Source organism: Trachinotus anak, unplaced genomic scaffold, assembly GCF_046630095.1.
Source record: "Trachinotus anak isolate AG129_WGS33_773 ecotype Australia unplaced genomic scaffold, CSIRO_AGI_Tana_v1 ptg000010l, whole genome shotgun sequence".
Lineage (NCBI taxonomy): Eukaryota > Metazoa > Chordata > Actinopteri > Carangiformes > Carangidae > Trachinotus > Trachinotus anak.
In genome coordinates this window covers 15,772,325-15,793,988 of record NW_027273861.1, presented here as the reverse complement: position 1 = coordinate 15,793,988, position 21,664 = coordinate 15,772,325, and the positions used below count along the sequence as shown (strand labels likewise).

At 41.1% G+C, this 21,664-nt stretch overlaps 1 protein-coding gene and 1 long non-coding RNA gene across 2 annotated transcripts in view; one reads left to right on the top strand and one right to left on the bottom strand.

Annotated features, from left to right (window-relative positions):
• The window catches only part of p3h2 (prolyl 3-hydroxylase 2), a 53,935-nt gene that overhangs the window by 23,400 nt on the left and 8,871 nt on the right, over window positions 1-21,664 (top strand). The window contains exons 2-4 of the mRNA XM_071487908.1: window positions 15,859-16,011; window positions 16,978-17,167; window positions 21,264-21,395. Coding sequence (XP_071344009.1) covers window positions 15,859-16,011; window positions 16,978-17,167; window positions 21,264-21,395 — 475 coding nt within the window. The remainder of the gene's footprint in view (window positions 1-15,858; window positions 16,012-16,977; window positions 17,168-21,263; window positions 21,396-21,664) is intronic.
• Window positions 17,161-20,464, bottom strand: LOC139627192 (uncharacterized). The gene is made up of 3 exons (XR_011692514.1): window positions 18,246-20,464; window positions 17,799-17,878; window positions 17,161-17,522 (listed from the first exon to the last, which is right to left on the bottom strand). It is a non-coding gene; the product is annotated as an uncharacterized lncRNA (long non-coding RNA).

The following is a 21,664-nucleotide window of genomic DNA, read 5'->3' as shown; positions in this document are numbered from 1 at the left end:
CATGGTGCAGCCAAGCAGGCCTACCCTGCCCTATCACGAGCACTTTCACTACAACACACAGTCTCTTTCATGAAGCCAGGCAGCGCCATCACAACTCAGCCTGGCGAGGCTTTTGATAACATCTCCTTTACATCAAGATTTCCATATGGTATAGTAAAACCCACCAAGGCTTTAACAGTAGAAATAAGGATGGTTTTTCCACAGTGCAGATCCAGTCTGCTCCACAGGAGCCTGAGGCTTCAAGACCTTTAGATTTGTTACCGTTAAAGAGTCTGAAAGTCAGGCATTTGTCTTCGGTGGATAAATCAATAAATGTTGCTGCCATGCTGACTGGTAGCTTAGAAAACAAAAATATATGAGCGCCTTGGTTAGTCTTTGATCGTCAGTCTCAAAATCCCTGCCTGCCTCTGTACTTATTGCCTGCCAGCCACTCAAATCTAAGAAAAACAATGGCTGTCTATCAAACAGACTCTTGACTTGCTTCATAACAGTATCTAAACTCGTCTGTGGTCAGCTAACCAAAATGAAAGTTTAAAATTAAAAAGAAAAACAAAGCAGAGAGTCGGCAAGTTTTGAATTTCAACTCTAAATCAATTAAAATCTTTTTTTAATGCTTAGAGTTTACATTGTGTTCACACAGTAAACAGAGCTGAGCAGTAACCTGACTGGTGTCAGGTACATTTTTAGTTTACTAGCTCTTAAAGTTGAGTACACAGAAAGACTTTTCCTGTTGTATCAGAGCAATAATCTCTGAATTGACACATCAGAGTTCCTTTTGATCTCATGCAGCGCTGAGGTAGCCCCCAGAAGTGTGTGTCCTATGTCACCGCTTGAGAATGTGAGGCATGCTGGTTCCTAAGACGTCTCAACGCTCAGTCATCAGCCTGGCACCCACACGACCCCTGACCTCAGCGCTGTCCAGCCTCTCACAGACAAGTCACATCAAAGGGAAAAAGCAGAGGGGGACTCCCTGTCTGTGCAGAGGATTTAGTCACAGAGACTAAGAAGTAGACAGGCGCAGACTTGCTTGCTTACACAGTCGCTTACTTATTTCTTTTAGCCACTTTATCCCGTCTGTTAAAATGAGAGCAAATAACATTTCTCTTGAAAGCAAACACAGCACAAACTGATCATTTGGACTTAACAGTGGTTGAAAACATCAGTTTATACAACACATGTACACTGTTTAGGCACACAAACACAGACACACACACACACACACACACACACACCTCTGAGTCCCAAAACTAGTAGGATCTGTCTGATAATCAATATCATGTGATCATGTGTATGTATGTGTGTGTGTGTGTGTGTGTGTGCGGTATTTAGCCAGTTTGGCCTGAATTCCAGTCAGCATGCTGTGTGTCAAGAATGCTAGATTTGTGTAATGTGACAGCAGCAACAGGAACATGTCGTGTTTATCAAGGGAGTGCAAATCTCTTTAGAGGCCCGCCAAGAGATTTACCTCTGTGTTTTGTTCTTAATTAAGGAAGCTGAAAACAAGGTTACAAAAACATTTCTGCAGATCCCCCTGTAGATAACTGGGATTTAGCAATAACAGTTACACAGTGGTGGTGGCAAACATCAGTTCCTCTGAGGAACTGACCTTTTTTTGCATCAGGAAACACTGGTGTCCATTATCACGCTTCAACTGTGGCCAATTAGCAAAGGAAAAAAGAGAAGCTGTGTATAAACTGGCCTCTAGTCTGTATCCAGTCAGTTTAACCCATAATTACCTACAGTGAGAGTTAACTCCTAATGTAGAGTGAAGCACAAGTAATGTTGCTATAATCATATGTAATATAGCTTGTGTTAGAAATGATTAGTGGATTAACCAATTAGTTGACTGAAAGCAAAATTAACCGGCAACTATTTAGATAATCAATTAACTGTTTGAGTTGACTTTCAAGCAAAAATGCCAGATATTTTCTGGCGCAGGTAATCCTCCCTGAAATCACTGCAGCAGTGTTGTTTGAATTCTCTTTCTAACTTTTTTGTTACAGTTTTTGTGAAATCAGTTGTTGTTCTGGAAATTGTCAAATTAAGCTCACAACTTTCTTTTTTTCTTCGTCATTTTCTCTTTTACCCCCATTTCACTTCTCTCTCTACATGGCAACAGTATCACTAATTGGTCAGTAAATGATTCGCCTTGCGTTCTCGTCTGTGTGTATGCACTCATGTGGAAGAGTTATGGCCACTCGCTCACACACCAGTCGACATGGCCTCTCACACATGCAAACACATTCACAAGTTTGAGTTTTCTCACACGTGTGTCCACACACGACAGCTCACAGCGAGTGTGTGTAAATAGCCAGATGAAATGCGGCGGTGTGTCGACCCCCTGACACGGCGGCATGGTCAGGTTTTTGAAAAGGCACCCCAGAGGGAAGTGGTGACGGGCTGAGAAAATGTCTGAAATGAGGTCTTGTCAGCTTTTCTCCCAACACTTCCACTGAAGATTTATTCGCCTTCAGCATCGTCTCACTATGTACAGAGTGTATTTTGACAGTTTAAACACTTAGAATAAATTTGAGTTATTATCGCTGTCGCATGCATGCAGCCTGTGCCAAGATCTCCTCGTGGGTGAATGTAACAGTGTGTGTCTGGGTGTGAGTGTCTGTGCACATATTCATGCATATTTCTTTAGTTCAAACCTAAAACATTTCTCACTTGTGAGTTTGGGTTCCAACTATGTCAAGAATTTCTTCTATCCACAATAATGGCTCCAGCCTGTCAGTGCAATTTACACCAACACTTTGTTCTTCTTTTACATGAAGCTTTTCATTCTGAAATGGACTTACTGAATTTATTGTGCAGAGATTTATTGACCCCCATAACATGAACTTGACACTGCTCTTTAATATTTTTGTTGTTGTTTTTCATCCCTTTATAAAACAATACAACACAGGAAGCCTCCCACTGTTTTCCCAGACTCATAACAATCCAGTGGAGGCCAGTCTTAAACAAGGTGTTAGATTTCCTCTGTACTTAAAATAACTGACCTGGAGACACTGGTGTGAGGGATGCAGGATCCTCATAAAGATAGGATAAAAAAAAAAATAAACAACAGGTATCATTTCTTTTGCGGTATGAAAGGAAAGGATTGCTAAAACAAGAAAGAGAAGGGAGAAATACTAAATCAAAGGAAACATCAAGTTCATCCCTCACTAGTACAGCCAAAAGTCATGCTGCTTATATTTTCTGAAGCGGAATCTGTCTTTTGCCTCCCACTGAGTGTTTACATGACCAGCCTGTGTCTGCATTTCTTGCATCCCTTTTCTGTTTTCAGCCTCTGGACATTTTTGCAGCTGAGGAGGACTAAGCCCATAAAATCTGACTGTTCAACCCTGGAGGGAGTATATCCTGGATCCGGTTGCATCCTCTCTGTAGCAGTGGTCACTGCTGGGGAGATAAACTGTGTGTAACTCCAGTGAAAGATACTTATTCTAACTCTACACCCTCCTACCTGTTCAGTGCATAGGGAGATGAAGTTTCCAATCCTGGAAGCTATATATAAGGGACCTCTGGTCCCTCCTTGTTGTCATTTTAGCCCCCATGCTCGGCTTTGAATCTGGATAGTTTAGTTTCAGGTCACATACCACCGGCAGCTTTAAGAGGGGACAGGAGGAGATGCATTCTTATCTCCTTCTGCTAATCCTTAAATCATGCAGACCTCACTGTTTTGCTTATGTTCCTGGCCATTTCTTATCCTTTTCCATGTCTGAAGTTTGCCCAGGGAGGTTTTCTTTTTTCCACGGCTCAGGGGGTGGCGGCTTGATTGATGGGCTGAGTTTGTGATGAAATACTGTACAGGACCGCTCTGTCACTGTTTGATTTAGCCCCACAGAAAAAGGTGGATCCATTACCTCATCAGAGAGTGAGGCTGAACCACGTCTTAAGCTTGAACCAGGAAATACTCCTTCAGGGCACTTGAACCTGTCATGCTCTAAACTGGGGATAATCTTCTGACACTCAGCCGTTAAAGAGTCTTTTTAAAAGATGCTTCTATCTTGACAGCTGACTGATTAACATTTTTCAGTGACATGGGAAGTCGCTCTCACTTCTTTGCAGAGGGAGCAGTTTATATAAATTTGTGTCAAATTCAAAGGATCATTTGATGGCTTCCAATGATGGACTGGTCCCTGGATGCATTTCAGTCTCTCACCAAATGAATTTGACTGTTTTGGGCATTGTGTAATGCCTTTGGGCTGTTCATTGCTACAACATTAGATTGATTTCAACATGAACAAATATATTTTTTATTTCTCTGGGGTATGTGGAGGTCGCACAGGGTGAGAACGGAGCAGTTGGATGAATGCTGGCATTGTGTGCTGGGGCGCACATACTCACTGCTCCATACACACCTACACACAGTTTCCCTTAGTGGACTCCTCTGTGCTTCTCTTGAAGACTTTGTTGTGTGTGAACTAAATATTTGTCTGCTTTGGATTTAACACTTAAACACCACATCATGTTCACCTTGTCCTATTTTTCCAGCCTGGTGTCCTTGCAGCCACACTGGAAAAGCTGAGTGCACCCACGCTCACGTGAGAGGGTGACCTTTGACTCCTGTCTCTGAGTGGCATGCCTGTAAATGTTTCTTTCAAATGCTCTGAGGGGAAACCCCCTCATCTCTGGAGCTTTATGGGGAAACAGAGTGAGAGGTCTACAAAATGTCTGAAGTGGTTAGTCTCATGTTCCCTCCTCTTAGATAGTGGTGGCTTCTGAGCTTCTTTCTTAATAGTGTTAAAGGACAAGTTGACATTTTGGGAAATTGAAGTCAAGTGACGCTTCGTTATTTAGACACATTAGTGTGTTTCATTTATACTAATACAGATTGAGGATACGTACATGTCCACTAGGAAGCTACAAGTTAAAGAAAATGTTAAAGCAATCAGGAAAAAAAATCAATTTACTCTGATTACAGTATAAACAAACTACTACATCTGTGAAACAAACATAGAAGAATTTGGATTAAAAGTATAAATGGACATGACAGTGACAAGATGTGCCTTGAAGAGGAATTACTTTACCTATGCTCTACTACAAGATCACTTGTGGCAGTATGCTGAAATGTAACCCCAAAATCAGAAAAGAAAAAAAAAAAATTGAAAACTATCCAACAGGATGTTGGATCATCCAATCACCTTGCATTACATACATTGTTGAGATTTGGGAGATATGCTCTTCTCTTTGAGCCTCTGCATTCCATGATTTCACATAACACTCATTTCTGCGTAGGCTTGCAAAGACATTTGATGCTTCTCTCTGTAAATATAAAGCATTCAGTTAGCTTAGCCTAACATAAAGACAGGAAACAAGTAAGAGCTGTTCAAAACTTAACAAAAAAGAAGTATACCAGCACATCTTAACTCCAGAACATAATCTCCCATAAAACCATAACTTCCACACCTTGGTTTTTGTTTTGTTGCTTAGTGAGCTTTAGAGGTGCTGGTAGCTAAGCTAGCTGTCTCCCCAGATCTCAAACTTTGTGCTAAGCTTCAGCTTCGTATTTACCATATAGACACGAGAGTGGTGTTGTTCTTTTTTTTATCTAACTCTCAACAAGAAAGCAAATGAGTGCATGTCCCAAAATGTGAAAGTATTCCTTTAAGCCATTGCAACACAGTAGAGGTTTCTGAGGAAGGCCTGACTGCTAGTATGTGTGGTATCCCATGCATGGGCTCCAGTCCAGTCTGTATACTCCTTCAATACTCACACCACATGCTTGACCAAAGGCAAAGTGACGGAGACAAAACACAACTGTGAGCCACATTTCAGATCAGTGGGACCAGTCAGAGTGTGTTTTTCCAGTGTAGAAGAAGGTACCTTTTATGTGAATGGAAACTGACAGGGTGTGAGATCAGAGGATAGTAGTGTAAAAATAAGACGTCAGCTAACCAGGCCTGTTTTTAGAAGTTCCTGAAAGAAATGTGTGTGTGTTACTGTATTTTGGGCAGGAGGGAACGTGAGGGACGTGTTGGGAGGAGGAGGAGGAAGACATTATAGGTGATTTTCCACCCCGTCTGCACTGCTTAAAACGTACACCTTGTGTTTTTGAGGTTTACACACAAAGGTGGCCTTGTGTGTCCTGAAACCGCCCAGGAAGCGAGGTCAGACATGGGAAAGAGTGTCATGGTTGACTAAGGATACAGTAGCTGATGGGGTGTCAGGTGGCCTCAGGATGGCTTAGACGGAAAGGTTGTGTAGTCTCTCGATGTTAACTCCCACAAAGCTTAACTGGACTGTCAGTGGAGATGGAGGGGATAATGGAAGCAGTCATTTCCCTCTACAGCCAAATGATGTCAGCCACAGGGCAGACACAGCTACAGATGTACAAACAACCACATCAGTTCACGTTGCCTGATCCAGATTAGCTCATAAATGACATGAACTGTGTTTTGATAACTAATAGATTCTGGATCACGAGCGTCTGTTCCACATTCTGGGTTCCCAGTGAGTTCATGCCACTGCGGTCAAGTATGTTCACTCATTTTCCTCCCTAATCAAAGCCAGCAGTTTTAAAACACACAGTTCGGCCACGCAACACAAGGCCGGAGTCATGGTTTGCTCCTGTGCACAGTGGCTTTATTATTCTATGACTGTTTTGTTTTCAATGTACAGTCTCTGCAAGGGATTTTTAGGAAAGCTGAAGGATGGAGGCCAATGAAGGAAGGGGCAAGGGCCAGCTTCTCCGGGCTCGTCATGCCTCCCGTGTCTTCATGGAGTAATGAAAGAGGCTTTTTAGCAGTGACAACGTAGAAGCTTTTTCAGGCATTCCTTTGACATGATCTTATAGGAGGAACATGCTCTGGCCCAGGGTGGGGCGAGGACGAGCAGAAAGGGGCCACTGTGCGGAGCTGTCAGCAGGACCGGACAGATGAGAGAAAGACGGGTAGTGTCATAGGGAGAGTGAGGAAGAGAGGGAGGGAGGACATCAAGGTAGACAGCTTTTACCCATGACATCACTCAGAGGAAACGCTCCCCTCTCGCTTTTTTTTTTTTCACAGCATGTGCTTTACGTGCTAGCCATGTTCCATGTAATTTACACCTTGACCGGCTGGAAGGTTTCCTGACTGGCATGGCAGAAGTATGAGCTGCAGTCCAGATCTTGTGTGAATGTGTTATTTGATTTAGCAGCAGAGCAAAAACAAACTCTTGTCTGGTTCATTTAGCTGAGATTATAAAGCGACTTATTCATGCCTCCAGTGTACAGTAAAGACATTATGTGGCCTGTGTATACAGTAAGCATGTGCTGAAGCAGTTTTTTCACCATCAAATCTGCTGAGTTAATGAAATGAAAGACGTACCGGTGCATGGTGGAAAGGTTCATTTGTAGAGGTGATAATCTTTTCCTGTCCAATTAGTGCCACACATACATAATGAGCACTCTTTGCCTCTGTATATTTTAGTGTTTGAATGTGTGTGTGTGTGTTTGTGTTTGTGGACATGTGTGAATATGTGTGTCCAATCAAATGTTTCATCCCTATCTTGTCAGATCCTACCTCAGTCTGGTTGGATAAGGGTCTACATATTGTCTTACACCACAGGATCTTCCAGTGTAAACACTTAGAAACCGACATAAGTTGTTCTCCAGACTTCCAGGAATTTCTGAAGTTCCTCGAATCATCAATCAAAGTGCTCACCGTGTGGCTCTGAAACGATTCAGAGTGGAAGGAAGTGGGGGGCTCGCTTCATGGGAAGGTAATCAGCCATTTAGACAAACTTTCCTATAGTGAGTTCCTCGTGCCAGGCATTGGTGCCAATACCCTGACACAGCATAGCTGCTACAGCTATCACTGGCAACAAAAAGCTGTGTTTGATGAAGTCAATGGAAGTATGCAGATTTCCTTGCCACAAAAATGTAATTCCAATCTATTCCCATTTGTTAATGATTTGCAAATATTGTGAAATGGTTTCTTTCCAACCAGATGCTCACATCAAAGTGCCAGGCTGTTGAAGTGCCACATGTTTTCTCAAGCTTGAAACTCATTAATTAAATGGACCTCAGTTGGCAGACCCTATTGTTGATGTTTGAATAGACTACTGTGCATTTCCTCTCAGTATTCAATGATTTGTTGAGAGAAATGTACCACAAATAAGTAGGGTTGGATATTTAATATTTTTTTATTTAATATTTTTTAAAGCAATACCAGAGCTGCAACTAAAGATTATTTTAATTAATCGTTGTTATGATTATTTTCTCAATTAACTAATTAATTGGTCTGTAAAAAAATCAGAAAACAGTGAAAAATTTCCATCAGAATATCATACAGCACATGGTTAAGTCACCATAGCTCCGACCAACAATCCAAAACCCCTAAATGTTCAATTAACTATGATGTAACACCATGAAAAGCAGCCAGTCCTCTTTGTGGTCCTCCTCAGTTGATGGTTGGCATTATTTCTGAAAGAATTACTGCAAAGTAGCTGATGATTACTTTTCTTTTTGTCTACCAATCAAATAACTGACTAATTGTTTCATTACCAATCAATGCAACACAAAAAAAACCAATACTTTTTTGATACCTTACTTACAAGAAATAAAAACAATTTTTTCAAGCAAAAGCCAAATGTAGCAAAAAATAAATTTTGTGTAAATGAAGAAGAACTTCTACCTGCTGACCCAATAATTTTATTTAATTCAGGAACTGTCTTGTTAAAGAGCAAGATAACAAGAATATGAATCTGACCAGATAGATACAGTACCTGCTTTCAGGACTTGTGAGTTGGTGATACTCATTTAATTTGGTACAATTAAGCATTGACATTCTTTACCAGCCCAACTACAACTAAACCAACCACAACTAAACTTACATGTACTGTACTTCTCTGCTTTTTATGCTTCTGCACCGACGACAGCTGTGATTGGAGGCATTATGTTTTCAGGTTCCCTGTCTGTCCGTCTGCCTGTCCATCCCATTCTCATGAACGCAATATCTCAGTAACGCCTTTTGGGATTTTTTTTTTTGGCACAACCATTCACTTGGACAAACTGATTAGATTTTGGTGGTCAAAGAAGAAGGCCTCTGTGACTGTAGCCATAACTCAAGAATTCACACGCTAATTAACTGCAACTGGACTCGTTGGTGGGGGGTGTACAGCAAATGTTTGTCTTTGTTTGGCCTTCAAACACATTTACTCTCAAAATTTGCTGCAGAACGAAATAGATATCGTGATGGTTTACTTGCTTGTTTAGGGAATAAAAACATAGTAAAGAATATGTTACAAACTCTCCACCTCATGACACAAATATTGGTTTAGTGAGCGTAAACCTGCTATGGGTCTGGTCACAAAAAAGACTACTGTGTTTACAGAGGAGTGAATATTCTTCCCATTAAAACACGCCCTGGTAAGGTAAATACACACTGAGTGCTGCTTACACACATGGCTGGAAAGTTTAGGTCTCAGCTGTGCAGCAAAAAATGTTTTTTCTTGTGTTTATAGGTCCATAGTTTAAGGAGTAACCTTCTTAGAGCTCTTGGCAGTTGAACATTGTCTACTTTTTAATACAGATGAGAGTCCCACTTTAATGTGATTTAAGGACAAGCTTGATTTTCTTTCCATCCTCTTCTTCCAAGAGTTTTTACAAGCTCAGGTTTAGTGAAAACATTTTTGTTATAGTAGACGTCATCTTTATCATCTGGTTGTTTATGTCTGGTGACATGTAAACACACCTCTTCAACATCTCTGGCAGTAATGAGTAGGTTTGTATTAATGTGACAGCACATTCCTAAACAGCTGTATCAGATTGGCCTTCGGAAGCAGACACAACTTCTCTCCTTCACTGGCCCTAAAGCCATTATTGGCTGCATAAGGACACTGTTATCACGCTCGCAGATGTTCTTGCTGGAATGTGTGGGAGGCCATACTGTACTGTACATGGCCAGTAATTAATTAATTGACCTTTTCAGGAAGGGACAGTCAAGACTTAGCAGGCTAAATAGGTACTCAACTGCAGCTGCGAAATGCGATTTGGATTTAACTGGAGTTCAGAGGCAGGAATGGTGTGGGAGTGTTGTCACAAGCAACAGTGAAAGGGTAAAATATGATCTAAGAAGTCCACTTTGTAAAATACATCAATGTTTTTTAAGGCTTATTGGCATTTTATAAAACCATGATTCAAGAACTTGGGGTTTAAAGGACACTGAGGAGAGGGCGCTGGGTGCTTTAACCTTGAAATCCTCTTTGTGTGGAATTGCAGCTGTAGCTGAACACTACCCTCAGTCTACTTTTCTAGTTTTCTGACCTCTTGGGTTGCTGTAAAAACTCTTTCAAACAGCTTGTCTCTCAAGTATTCAGCACTGTGGTTGCCAGGTTTGACCACTAGTTGCCAGCTCCTCAGTCATTTTTTGGGTGGTAAGTTCTGCCTCTGACAAGCCATCTGTGTAACTCTCTCCACGCCTGTTTGTGGCATTGGGATACGTGCTTTTTGTGACAACATCACCTCTGCGTCCGTGGAGCCAGCCCAGGCCTATTAACATACCTGTGAATCAAGCGGGGGGCCCAGAGGAGAAAGGCATGCAAATGTACATTTGCCTTGGCACTACTCGGTGCCCACATCAAGAGCACTGCTCTCAGAGTGGCAGGGCGGTCCAGCAGCTCTGACACAGGTTGCTCTTTAGTTAGGAGGGCAAATCCAGGGCTCAGACTGAGTGGTAGTTATTCACCTCTACAGGTGCCCCCGTGAAATTCACGTGGGAGGAAAAATGTCCTCATGTGGTACAAGATGTACACTTCTGAATATGTTCAGAGACTTGTTTCTCATGATAGAGTTTTAGTGTTGCTGTGATTTTAAATTGTCAAAATAACTGTCAGAGTTTAGGTGAAATATAGCTTCCCAACAGTTACATTAACAATGTGGCTCAATTTGTGTAACTAACAATGTGACACACATTAATTGTAAATAACTCTACCATTTTACAGTTCTAGCCTCTCTGCATATTTATTTACTGTCAGATTTTGCAGAACAGTTTAGCTTTAATATCTTGACATTTCTGGTTTCATGGTGAAGAGAGTTTGGCAGATTTGCCAATAACAGGCATTATTGTCTGATCAGTTTAACCATTTCTCAATTGATCTCCCAGAAAATATACTATATCACAATATAGTGATGCTGCAGTACTCAGTTTTATAAACCATAGAGGCTTTTAGCCTTACCTGCTGCTCCTACAGAGGAACACATGATGTACAGACTGCAGTGTTAGAGGGGTTTCTCGGAAAATGACCTTTTTTCTCCTCTGTGGCAGACACAGGACAGACAAGTCTTTATGATTTACCCGTGTGTGGCAGTTTCTAGACTGTATTTTCCATTACAATATATTATTCAATATAATGGCAATCTCATTTTAAGTCCATGATTGATTTCTGCTGTGTCATCCTGAGGCCGTGTTTTAACCTTTCACTCTTCTCATTTTGATATATGAGCCTGTTTTTCATTCAGAATCTCCAGGCTTGGACCCGTCTGGGTTTCTGTCAGTTTGATACATTACTCAGATTCCCAGAAGCCACAAAGCACTTTACTAGTGACCATCTTGTACGTGCGAGCTTAGGTGCTATCAAATAGGACTGTAAATCCTTTATCACTATGGTGTGAATCGAGCAGTGAAACACAATAGATTTGTTTTTCTGTCTGACTCAGATGTTTCCACTTAACAAAGGATCCTTCCTGAGGTATTCTCACAGTATAATGCTATACCTCTTATAGAAATAGAATTGCCTGTCCACGATGAAATGAAGGAGGAAAAAAAACGGGAGTCTCCCATGTTCAAGGCTTCCCCGGGTCGTGGTTTGTCTAGTCTCTGGACAATAGATCTGGCAGTAGCTGACCACAGCTGTGTTTGTGCTGGTTTGATGTACTGGAGTAATTCCCCCCTTCCTCCAGCTGACCCTGTGGACTGAGCCAGGTCGTCCCCGAGGGGCTGAGGGCAGCTAGGGCCAGAGGAGGAGGAGGAGGAGGAGGTGGAGGCAGGTGAGTGCAGACTAACTTCTCCCCTCACCTCCTTCCTCCTCAGTCTCTGTGATCTTTGCTGTTAAGTCTGTTTAGTCTGCAGGAGACAAAAATTATCAAGTGATGATTATCAGATCCAGTTAAGCCAAGTCAACAATAGCGTCTTAGGAGGATGTTCTCCCTGAATTATCTTGGGGGAGAATTTGTGAGGAATGCAGCAGCCAAGGACACAATAGAGGAGTGTTGTGTGCTTGAGGTTGCGCATTAGTTAGAGGAAAAATCTACCCTCAGATACACTTACACTGATTTCATCAATCTAATGCACTCCAGGTTTTACCACAAGCTCAAGTGTTCCAGTCTACCTTCAGTTTACTCACGTTCCTGTCAATGTGCAGCGTGTTTCTACGTTAGCGGGAAATGTATTCCCAGATATTTCACAAGACCTGTGATGACAGCTGCCAGCAAATTGGTTTTAACTTGTTGCATATACTTGTGGTTGTGAATGTAAGTGCAGTTGGTTGTTGTGTTGATTTTCTGGGATTCATTTCTTGCTGTGTGACTGTGAAATTCAAGACAACCAAACTTGACCATCACTGCTGGTGTTTCAGAAAGCTGAATACTGATCAACAGTTAGTTGCATTGACACTACTTTTGAGTGGCTTGTTGTTTGGATGTGGTGCATCATTATCATCATTATCAGGCATTAATGAATTCTTATGTGCAGTTTTTGATAAAACATGTCAAGGAGCACACAAGAATTGACATGAAAATATGTCCCATTCACCTACCCTCGCTCTCTTCCTCCCCGGCTGGTTGGTGGGTGTCTCCCAGTGGCTCCAGCCAGGTGATCTGGCCAGGAATGCACCTCACTCTTTGGCCTTTCAGGGGTAACCAAGCATGTCCGGCTGGGCTTTTCTTTCCTGCCTCTTCTGCCTCCACATGAAAGAGACCCAATTTTGTCTGGCAGGAGAGTCATTTTCAAAGAGAAGTGGGCTGTTTGTGGGGAGAAGACTCTCTGCTTCTTCTATCGCAGCAGTTCAGTTTGTGTTTTATGATGTATTGTGCAGACTCTGTGGAAATTGTTTGCCTCCCCCATAGAAAACACAAGCGGCATTGTTGCTCTGGCGTGTGCTAAAATTGTCACTGACTCTTGAACTAGAAATTCCCCAAATTTTTGAAAGTGTGGATGTTCCCAAGTTTTATCTCATTTAATTCATTCCCATGAAAACAACACAAAAAGAACAAAGGTTTTTGTTGTATCAAGTGTCTTTCCTGGCACACATGAGCCAGTGCTGAGTGGCAAAAACAGAAGGGGTGAGTGTGTTGAGAAGGTCTCTTGGCCTGTTATGTTTTTGGCAGCGAGGCCAGACTGACCTTCTCAACTGTCAGGAGAGAGACTGTGAAACACTGGCATCTGCTTTAGGTTTGCACCTGTTGGGAACATGAAGGATTTAAACAAATGGAGTCAGATGCCTCTGAGATACTGCAGCTGATCTAATGCTGAGATATCCACTCCTTCACAAGAGAGTAGTCACTGTTTCTCTGCCTTCACCTCTCTGTATATGTCTTTTATTCTATTGCAATAATTCTGTCATCCTCCACTCTTTCCTGCTTAAGTTGTCATCTCTCTCTCCTACTTCATACCTAGTTAAGTCACTGTCAAACACCCCATAAGTGCACTCTGTATCACTTTTATGACTAGTTAATTGATTTCTTAGTCACTATGCTAGAGAATGAAGGCAGAAAGAGTAAACGGCGCACTGACATGCAACAAAGGTCACAGGGCAACAGGTTCAAATCCTCAGCTGGCAGCTGGTCCTGTTTTATAAGTTCATGGAGGTGTACAGTGAGCTGGATTCAGTGCAGGCTATTGTGTCACTTGCCCATGTTGAGGCTTGAGCATGATTAGGATCTTATCTGAATGGACCCAGGCATGTACTCACAGTCGAGTTACTTCAAAATGACTTGTTTTCTAATGGATTAAAGAGCATCTTAGATTTACGAGACACTAGCTCACACCAGTTATCTGCAGTCTTCCTCTCTGAACCGAGTCGAGCCTCAGGGGTTGTGGGGACGGGGGATGACTTCTCTCCTTTCAGCATCTCATCACTTTGCACTGGAGGACATCTGGGGCTGCCTCAGTGTAGCAGCTGTAAATGAACTCCAGAAACCTCAGAATGAAGATGATGGACACTTGGACACAGTCTTAAGACCGTTGAATATGATTAAATTCTATGAAAATGTTTTCATAAATTATGAAGATGTTTCAAAACGAGTAGAATTTTATGTGCTGTTGACAACATAAAGTGTTTTGGCACAACACAGTTCAGAGAGTGAAATCTTGCAGACCACTTCATGTCTTAATTTCCAATAAATCCAATGATATTCATAAAGACTAGCATCTTACGAAGTAAATATTTGATGAGGTATTGTGCACGTTATAGAACTCTTTTCTCATTTGTTAAAGTTACATATTCCTTAAATGCTTAAAGGTATTTTAAAAGTTTCTGTGTCATTTTTTCTATTTTCTCTTTCATTGCCTCACTTTCCCAGCATTTCTTTTGTTTTATTTAAGGTTAATAAATAGGCCTTGACTAGGTAAATTATGGCTTCCAGTTTCACATGTACACATTTTTTCACTTTTTGTAACATTTTAATTTTTTACACATAACATGTATTGTGTATGAAAATCCTTTAAACATATTCTGTCATAAATTGTTTAAGGAGTGGACTTTTTCTGTTTGTGTTAGTTTATCAGGCAACCAGCTGCAAAGACTGAGATATGACAGCTGCTGGCTTTCATCCTTAAGCCTTGAAGACATTCACACAGGACGTGGCCTGCAGTGTATCAGTGTCACTCACAAACATCATTAATATGAACATACATGTCCTTGGCGATCAGTGTTTCTCTTATCTGTTCTTCAACTATCACCAGTTCACTGTCTCTTTTCTCATGTGTTTATATTAGACACATTTCCCAGGAAGTGGGAAGTGGGTAGCATTCCTGTGCTGATTATTTCATTCTAATACACTGACCTCTCTAATGACAGGATGTGCATGGGAAGAGTCTGTTCCTGTAAATCTGTTCAGTTTTTCTCTGGTCTGCTGAACCAAATTCAGCATTATTAAAATATTTTCAAGTGGAGCCCAGATTATTCACCAAGAATCAATTTTGAGGAAAGGTTCAAACGGCTTAAAGTTTGGCGAGTTTCTTCTTCCTGCAGGAATCGCCTCAGAGAAATGTCTGTCTGTTTTTGGCTAGACTGCAAAAGCAGAGCCAGCCCCATAATAGTGAATAGCTATGACTGAGTGAGTGAGTGATCATAGTTGGGTGGTCATAACTCCACCATAGCTCTTTCAAAATGAATTGGTGCAAACAGTTTCAATAAGGTGGGTGTGTGGGCTGGACAGTGTATGGACCAACCATGGGCTTAGGGTGATGATGTCAGTAGTTTACAGTGGTTCCACATCAGCTTTCAACTGCGTCTCCAATTTCACACATACGCCATACACGGTCCAGCCATAAACTAGGTTTTGACCAAGTCTTATTTCTTGTCTAAAGCAGTTAATATATAAAGATTCAGAGTAACACATGAAAACATTTTTTAATAATGAAGATGTGTCACTTTGTTTCTGTTGAAACAGAAAATCTAGTCAATGCTTATAAAAGACTGACTTGGCAGAAAAACAGTTTTCCGTGTTGTTGTTGCACTGTAGAGATAAGCAAACACTAAACAAACACTTTATTCTTGCAGTAACATCACTCATGTTTTCAACTCACTTTATCAGCTTCATCTGATGTTGGACCAGTTGTACAATAAGCGTAATCACAGTGCCAGTGTCTGTTCTGGTATTCATTTTAATACAGTGCTTCTTTCCCCTCTCTCTCCCTGTTTCCCTCTTTCTAGCTGAAGCAGCCTGACAAGGCAGCAGCAGCAGCTCACACCTATTTCCAGGCTAATCCAGAACATGTGGAGATGGGTCAGAACCTGGAGCAGTACAAAGACCTGCAGGGCGTCGAGGAGGAACACTTTGTAGATCGAGAGGCCCGGCCTCACCAGGTAAGCCATAAATCTGATTGAGTGAGTTTCAATGTACATTGATAAAGCAAGGTCCCTTTTTTGTTATTACTTATTTTTTCTTTTTTATCTATTTCTCCGGCCTCTTACAGGTTAATGCTACAGTTAATGACCTGTTGCACTTTAGCCATCTTTTATCAGTCTTTGCCAAAATCCTGGCCAGTGATTCTAGTTTTTCTATTTTAGTTCCTTCCAAAAGGGAAAAGTACAGATGTTCTCATATATGAAGGACATTTTGTGTTAATGGCCCTTGAAGTTTAATGACTGGAAACTCATTTAGACCTTTTAGTGCTGGTTGTGGTGAAGCCCTGAATGCCAAAGAGTTTTGGATCCTCCAGTGTCTCTCTGTTCTTTCTCTCTCTTTTGCCTTTTACTCTTTATCTTCAAGTGAAAAACATACTCTGACTATGATCTTCTACCTTCAGGAAGACCCACTCAATGCAAACCTACCTTAAAAGATTTTTAAGCTGTCATTCATGGCCACTGTACCTTGATTAAACTTTTCAACTTTACTGATAATTTAAGTTATTTGAGTCTCTGCAACTTCTTACTCAGCTATTCTGTATTTTGTTTTGTTTGTGCAGGCAGCTAGTGTGCAGCATTCCAGTCCAAGGCAAATACTCTCTGGAGACAATATATCCATATATATAATACACTTTATTTTAAATGTATTCAAAAATAATTGAGAGTAGTAATCCTTTCTGGTAACTGCCGTGTTTATTCTAAACAAATGACCATTGCTGCTGCAGGAAACTTGATCTGCACCAGAGGACCTGTAAAAGCTTTTATGAGCTGGCTACGGGTTTACTTGCTGTCTTTTAACTGTTTTAGAGAACAACAAGCAGCGATTCACTTATGTATAAATGTCAAGAATGAACACCAAAGGTCATAAATGCTGATCCTATTTGTCTAATCATCATCTCCCATCTCACCTCTGTCCACATGCAGCACTTGTTCACAGCAGCAGTAAGGTTGTATGACAAGGGCGACTATGAGGGTGCCATCGCTCTGTTCGAGGACGCTCTGGTGGAGTATTACAAAGCAGATGTGGAGTGTCGGGCCCTGTGCCAAGGACCACAGCGATTTGAGGGCCATGATCACCTCCGCTACCGCTACAGCCTCCATGAACTCATATCAGGTAAGACCCAAGAACTGATTTACTTCAGCAGGAAACAGCAGGAAGCATTTATCCTCCAGTAGCAGAGAACATTTCTGATTCTGATTCTGAGCCCCTTACAATCTAAGATGAACAAAGTGAAACTGTTAAGTTGATATAGGGAGCATTGCTCCAGCAACATGTCTGGCTGTACTGCATGGCCCAGAGCTGGAGCTGGGCGTTGTTGTGCTGAGCGAGCCTGGGGAGGTTTAGGCAAGGCCAGACCGCACTCTTCATGCTCACTATGTGATCAAATTTGCCTGGCAGTGGCTTGGCACTGGATGGAAGTTGACTTTGGGTGGATGAAGGCAGATGAGGGATAAAAATCATGTTTGGACTGGAGGATGTACAGAAAATAAGAAAGGAAAAAAAAAGAAAAGCAGTTACTATCATGGGTGAAATCGATGCAGGTTCTTATATATCCATAAGCATGCTATTGCCCATGAAAACAAATTTAAAATTAAAATGTATTATGAATATAAACTGTGGGATCAACTTGGTGGCTTAGTGGTTAAGTTGAATACCATACACTGAAAGCACAACAATCTTTTTAATGTCCACTTAAAAAAAAAAGGGCCAGGAAAAAAAAAAATGTTTGAAAAGAAACACAGACCGTTTGTCACACTCCAACTTCAAGCTTGTTTTCATCAGTCGCCAAGCTTCTCCTGGCACTGTACATGTGGAGCCTAAAATCTGCACAGATTCATATGTTACTGCATTGGCTTGAATTTCTTGGTGATAAAAATGTGTAAATAATTGTCAAACTATAAAAGCTTCAGGGCAGATTCAAAGGTACACATCTGAGCAAGGCACATACAGAAAGAATGAGTTGTTTTTATTGTTGTGTGATTTACCACAGCGCTGTGGTCTTGGATCATTAAATTAGGTGGAAAAGAGCATGCAGAAAAGAATGAAGCAGCTCTTTTGAGTTCGGAACATATGAATTTAAGGGTTTATGGTTTTACTTATTAAACTGATCTGATCCTGCTTTCTGTGTCAGGTGCACTCACACTGCTTTAATGGGTACAACACACATAACAATAAAAAAAGAATTACTTACAGAAAGTAAGACAGTTGGCGCTGATATGGTAAGTGATGTTCTTTGCTGTTCAAAACTTTTAGATGGGCTGTGTACAGTTAGCTCTGGGATTTGGTAGACACGCTCCATTACCGTCTTCGACAGTCCAAGAAAGCATCCAGGGCCAGGAGAGCCGCCTGAGACACCCGAAATCCCCTGATTCTCTACAAGGCTGCCTGTTCTTCGTCTTCCGTCTCTTCTTCTCCTCCTCTTTCTTTGACCTCATTTGACCGTGTTTCTTTACTGCACTAGGACAACTGCAGTGTTTTGTTTTTTTTTCATAGCATTTTTTCTTAAAGGGACATACTAGTATTTTTGGATGTTTCAGCTTTCACTACAAATTAAATGAAGTTGTTCCAGCGAAAGACATCAAACTGTTTTGAACATTCTCCAGTTTGGTGCATTCAGATTCTCATTGAAAGCCGTGTATAACCAAGTTTGAGTTTTTGCTACAACAAACATTTTCTGTGCTACAAGCTACTTAATATTTTGTTTGTTTTTCTGATTAATGCAACATAGTTTGGAAGTTTTAGAGCTTCCGTCTTGCACCTGAACACACCGCCAGTCCATGCTTTCAGCTCTAGTACATTTTTACACAACATTAATGTAAATTTGACAAACACAGAAAAATGTAGTGTAAGGTATATATTTTAAAATTTGAAGCAGTGTTCAAGTTAATACTCAATGTCTATTTTATTGGTTGCACCTGTACAGTTCAAAGCAATCCAACAGAAACACCTCACAGTATACTGTTGTTGTCCAGTCTGACACCGCCTTTAACTTTGACCTCAGTAATTAACATATAAGTGAATATCTGAAAATGTCACCAAAAACTGAACAGTTTGTGCTTCAAGAGGTTGAATTTATGGCAAGGCTGTTGTATTGGATTGCATTCGATTGTGCAGGTCTACTAAACAGAGGCCACTTCAGCCAAAGTCTTCCTGGGCAGAAGCAGGCAATAGCAAAATAGGGTAATACATACAGAAACATGGCTCTAACTACTTCTTCTTCACACCTGCACCACTCCCAGTCTCCATCACCCCATTTCTCACCCTCCCTCCCTCTGCTGCTGCTGCTCTCTGTATCCTGAATAGAGCAGAGCAGTTCAACAACAGAGGTCACTGAAAGACAACTACAACTCTAGAGCAGCCACTGGTATTCATCAAACTGGCAGTTACAGAGAAGAGCCTCTGAGTTACTTTATCAGCGTTAGTCACGCAGTTTTAATGAGTTTCGTAAATAACTCACACACAATAATCTGACCTCACATTTTCGTGTCATGTGTTATCATTTTATTTTGTTTACCACATGGTGTGGAGCCAGTTCTGTCTGAGTCTGTTGGCTTTTATCAGAGTCAGACATGTGTGATGTGGAGGGATGCGTGCATGTATTCACAGCGAAACCCTTGCACCAGATGATAATTAAGCGATTATACTTACACCAGTTTTGGTCAGGGGTGCTTTTGTTGACACAAGTCAGGCCTTTTTCTCTGGAAGCTGAGGCGGTGGTGCGCAGTAGCCGCAGCTTAATTGCTGACAAGTGTGTTTTGTCTCAAGTATGTATGGCCCGGTTGCAAAAACACTGAAAAGATGGCTAACTAGTTTTGGCCGGGCTTTGTTTTACTTACAATCAGGGTGTTATTTTCCAGTAACACTGCGGTAGAGACTGTGATGATTACGTTTATTTGTGTTAAGATGTATGTATTTTGATTGAGTGTATGTACTGAGTGTGATATATTCTGTTTTTGTGAGCTGAAAAAAATTGAATTACTTCTTTGTATACAGGCTCCACTGACCCAGACACAGCTTTACATCACGCCATGATTATATCCTAACACAATTTAGATCTCTGCTCCACTGAGACTCTCAAAGACATTGAAACAGACCACAACTCTGTTGTCTCAGAGTGAGGGAAAGTGGTGCCGCAGCTGCTTAAAAGTGACCTCACTGAACATACATGCTCACAACACACAAACATATAAGTAGGCTATCATCCACTCTGCTGCCTGTCCTCTTGGGGCTTGACATAAGGAAATGATATGTAGCGCCCTGTGAAATCTGTCTTCTCTGAAGGATCAACAAATATCTGTATCTATCACCACCTGAGGAGCAACAAAGACATGAAAGCCCTGTGCTGTTATGAAGGGAACAGTATTTATTTGATCTATTTCACAGCGACAAGGAACGGTATGATGTCGGACTAGCTTTATTTCAGTCAAAACTGGACAACAGGAAACATTTTCTACCAATGACGAACTTTAAAACCAGTTTTCAGCATCTGTTTAATACACAGTTCTTTTTATTTTCGGCAGTAGACACATTCTGACAAGTTTTCATGTGTACTGGGGATCTATATTGTATACATCACACAGATAATATTTTATCAGCTAAGAGTGACATGGAGTTTATATAGTTTTTCTCTTTCTCACATTCCATCGATCTTCACCACTGATTTTTCAATCATTTAATAATTCATTATATTCAGCAGTGTTTTTTTGAATGTGTAAATCAGTGTGTCCATTCAACCCTGAGCTGATATCACACAGATTATCTCAGCAGAATTAATGACTGTGTTTTTTTAATGTTTTTGTGTCAGATATTTTTGATAACAATAGTTAAATGTTTGAGGAATATGGTTTAATGTGGATGGATGCTGATATAATTTAAAAAAAAAAAATTATTTGTTAATGTTCTTTACATCTGACCATAATCTTCCAAAATAATAAAAAGGCAAAGCTTCCTACATAGGATTTAGAGAAGTGTCATCTATATGGTAGTAATGAATATTTGTGGAGAAATTAGCAGTTTTTTAAAGGATGCATAAAGCAGCATTTCCTCCTGGATTAACAGAGTGAAAGTAAAATCATCTCATTTCAGGTCTATTTGTGATGGGAGCACAACGTTCATCATGAATAAACCAATTGCCAAACATAAGAAGCAACTTACTATCTCAGAGTTCTGCTGACGATCTAAAAACTGATTTCCAACCATTGCGTTGCAGATCACTTCACTCAGGTGCTGCACTGTGAACATGAGTGTGTGAGAGATCTCGCCACCCGACCAGGCCGCCTCTCACCCATGGAGAACTACCTGCCTCTGCACTATGACTACCTTCAGTTTGCCTACTTCCAGGGTAAGTTGAAGTTCTTTAGCATGTTTTTTGGATACTTCAAAAACAACCCCTTGTGCGTATAATCAGCCCTTGTCGTGCGTCATCATCGTTACTTTTCTGTAATTATGAACAAAGAAGATGGACACACCCATGGGTCATACACCCAAACACACACACACACACACACATGCACACTCATTCAAGAGCTCATGGAGACCACAAAGAGCTTCAGACAGGTAGAGACATTCAACAATGAGCCACACCCTGTTAGAAGTTTCATATCAAGTATT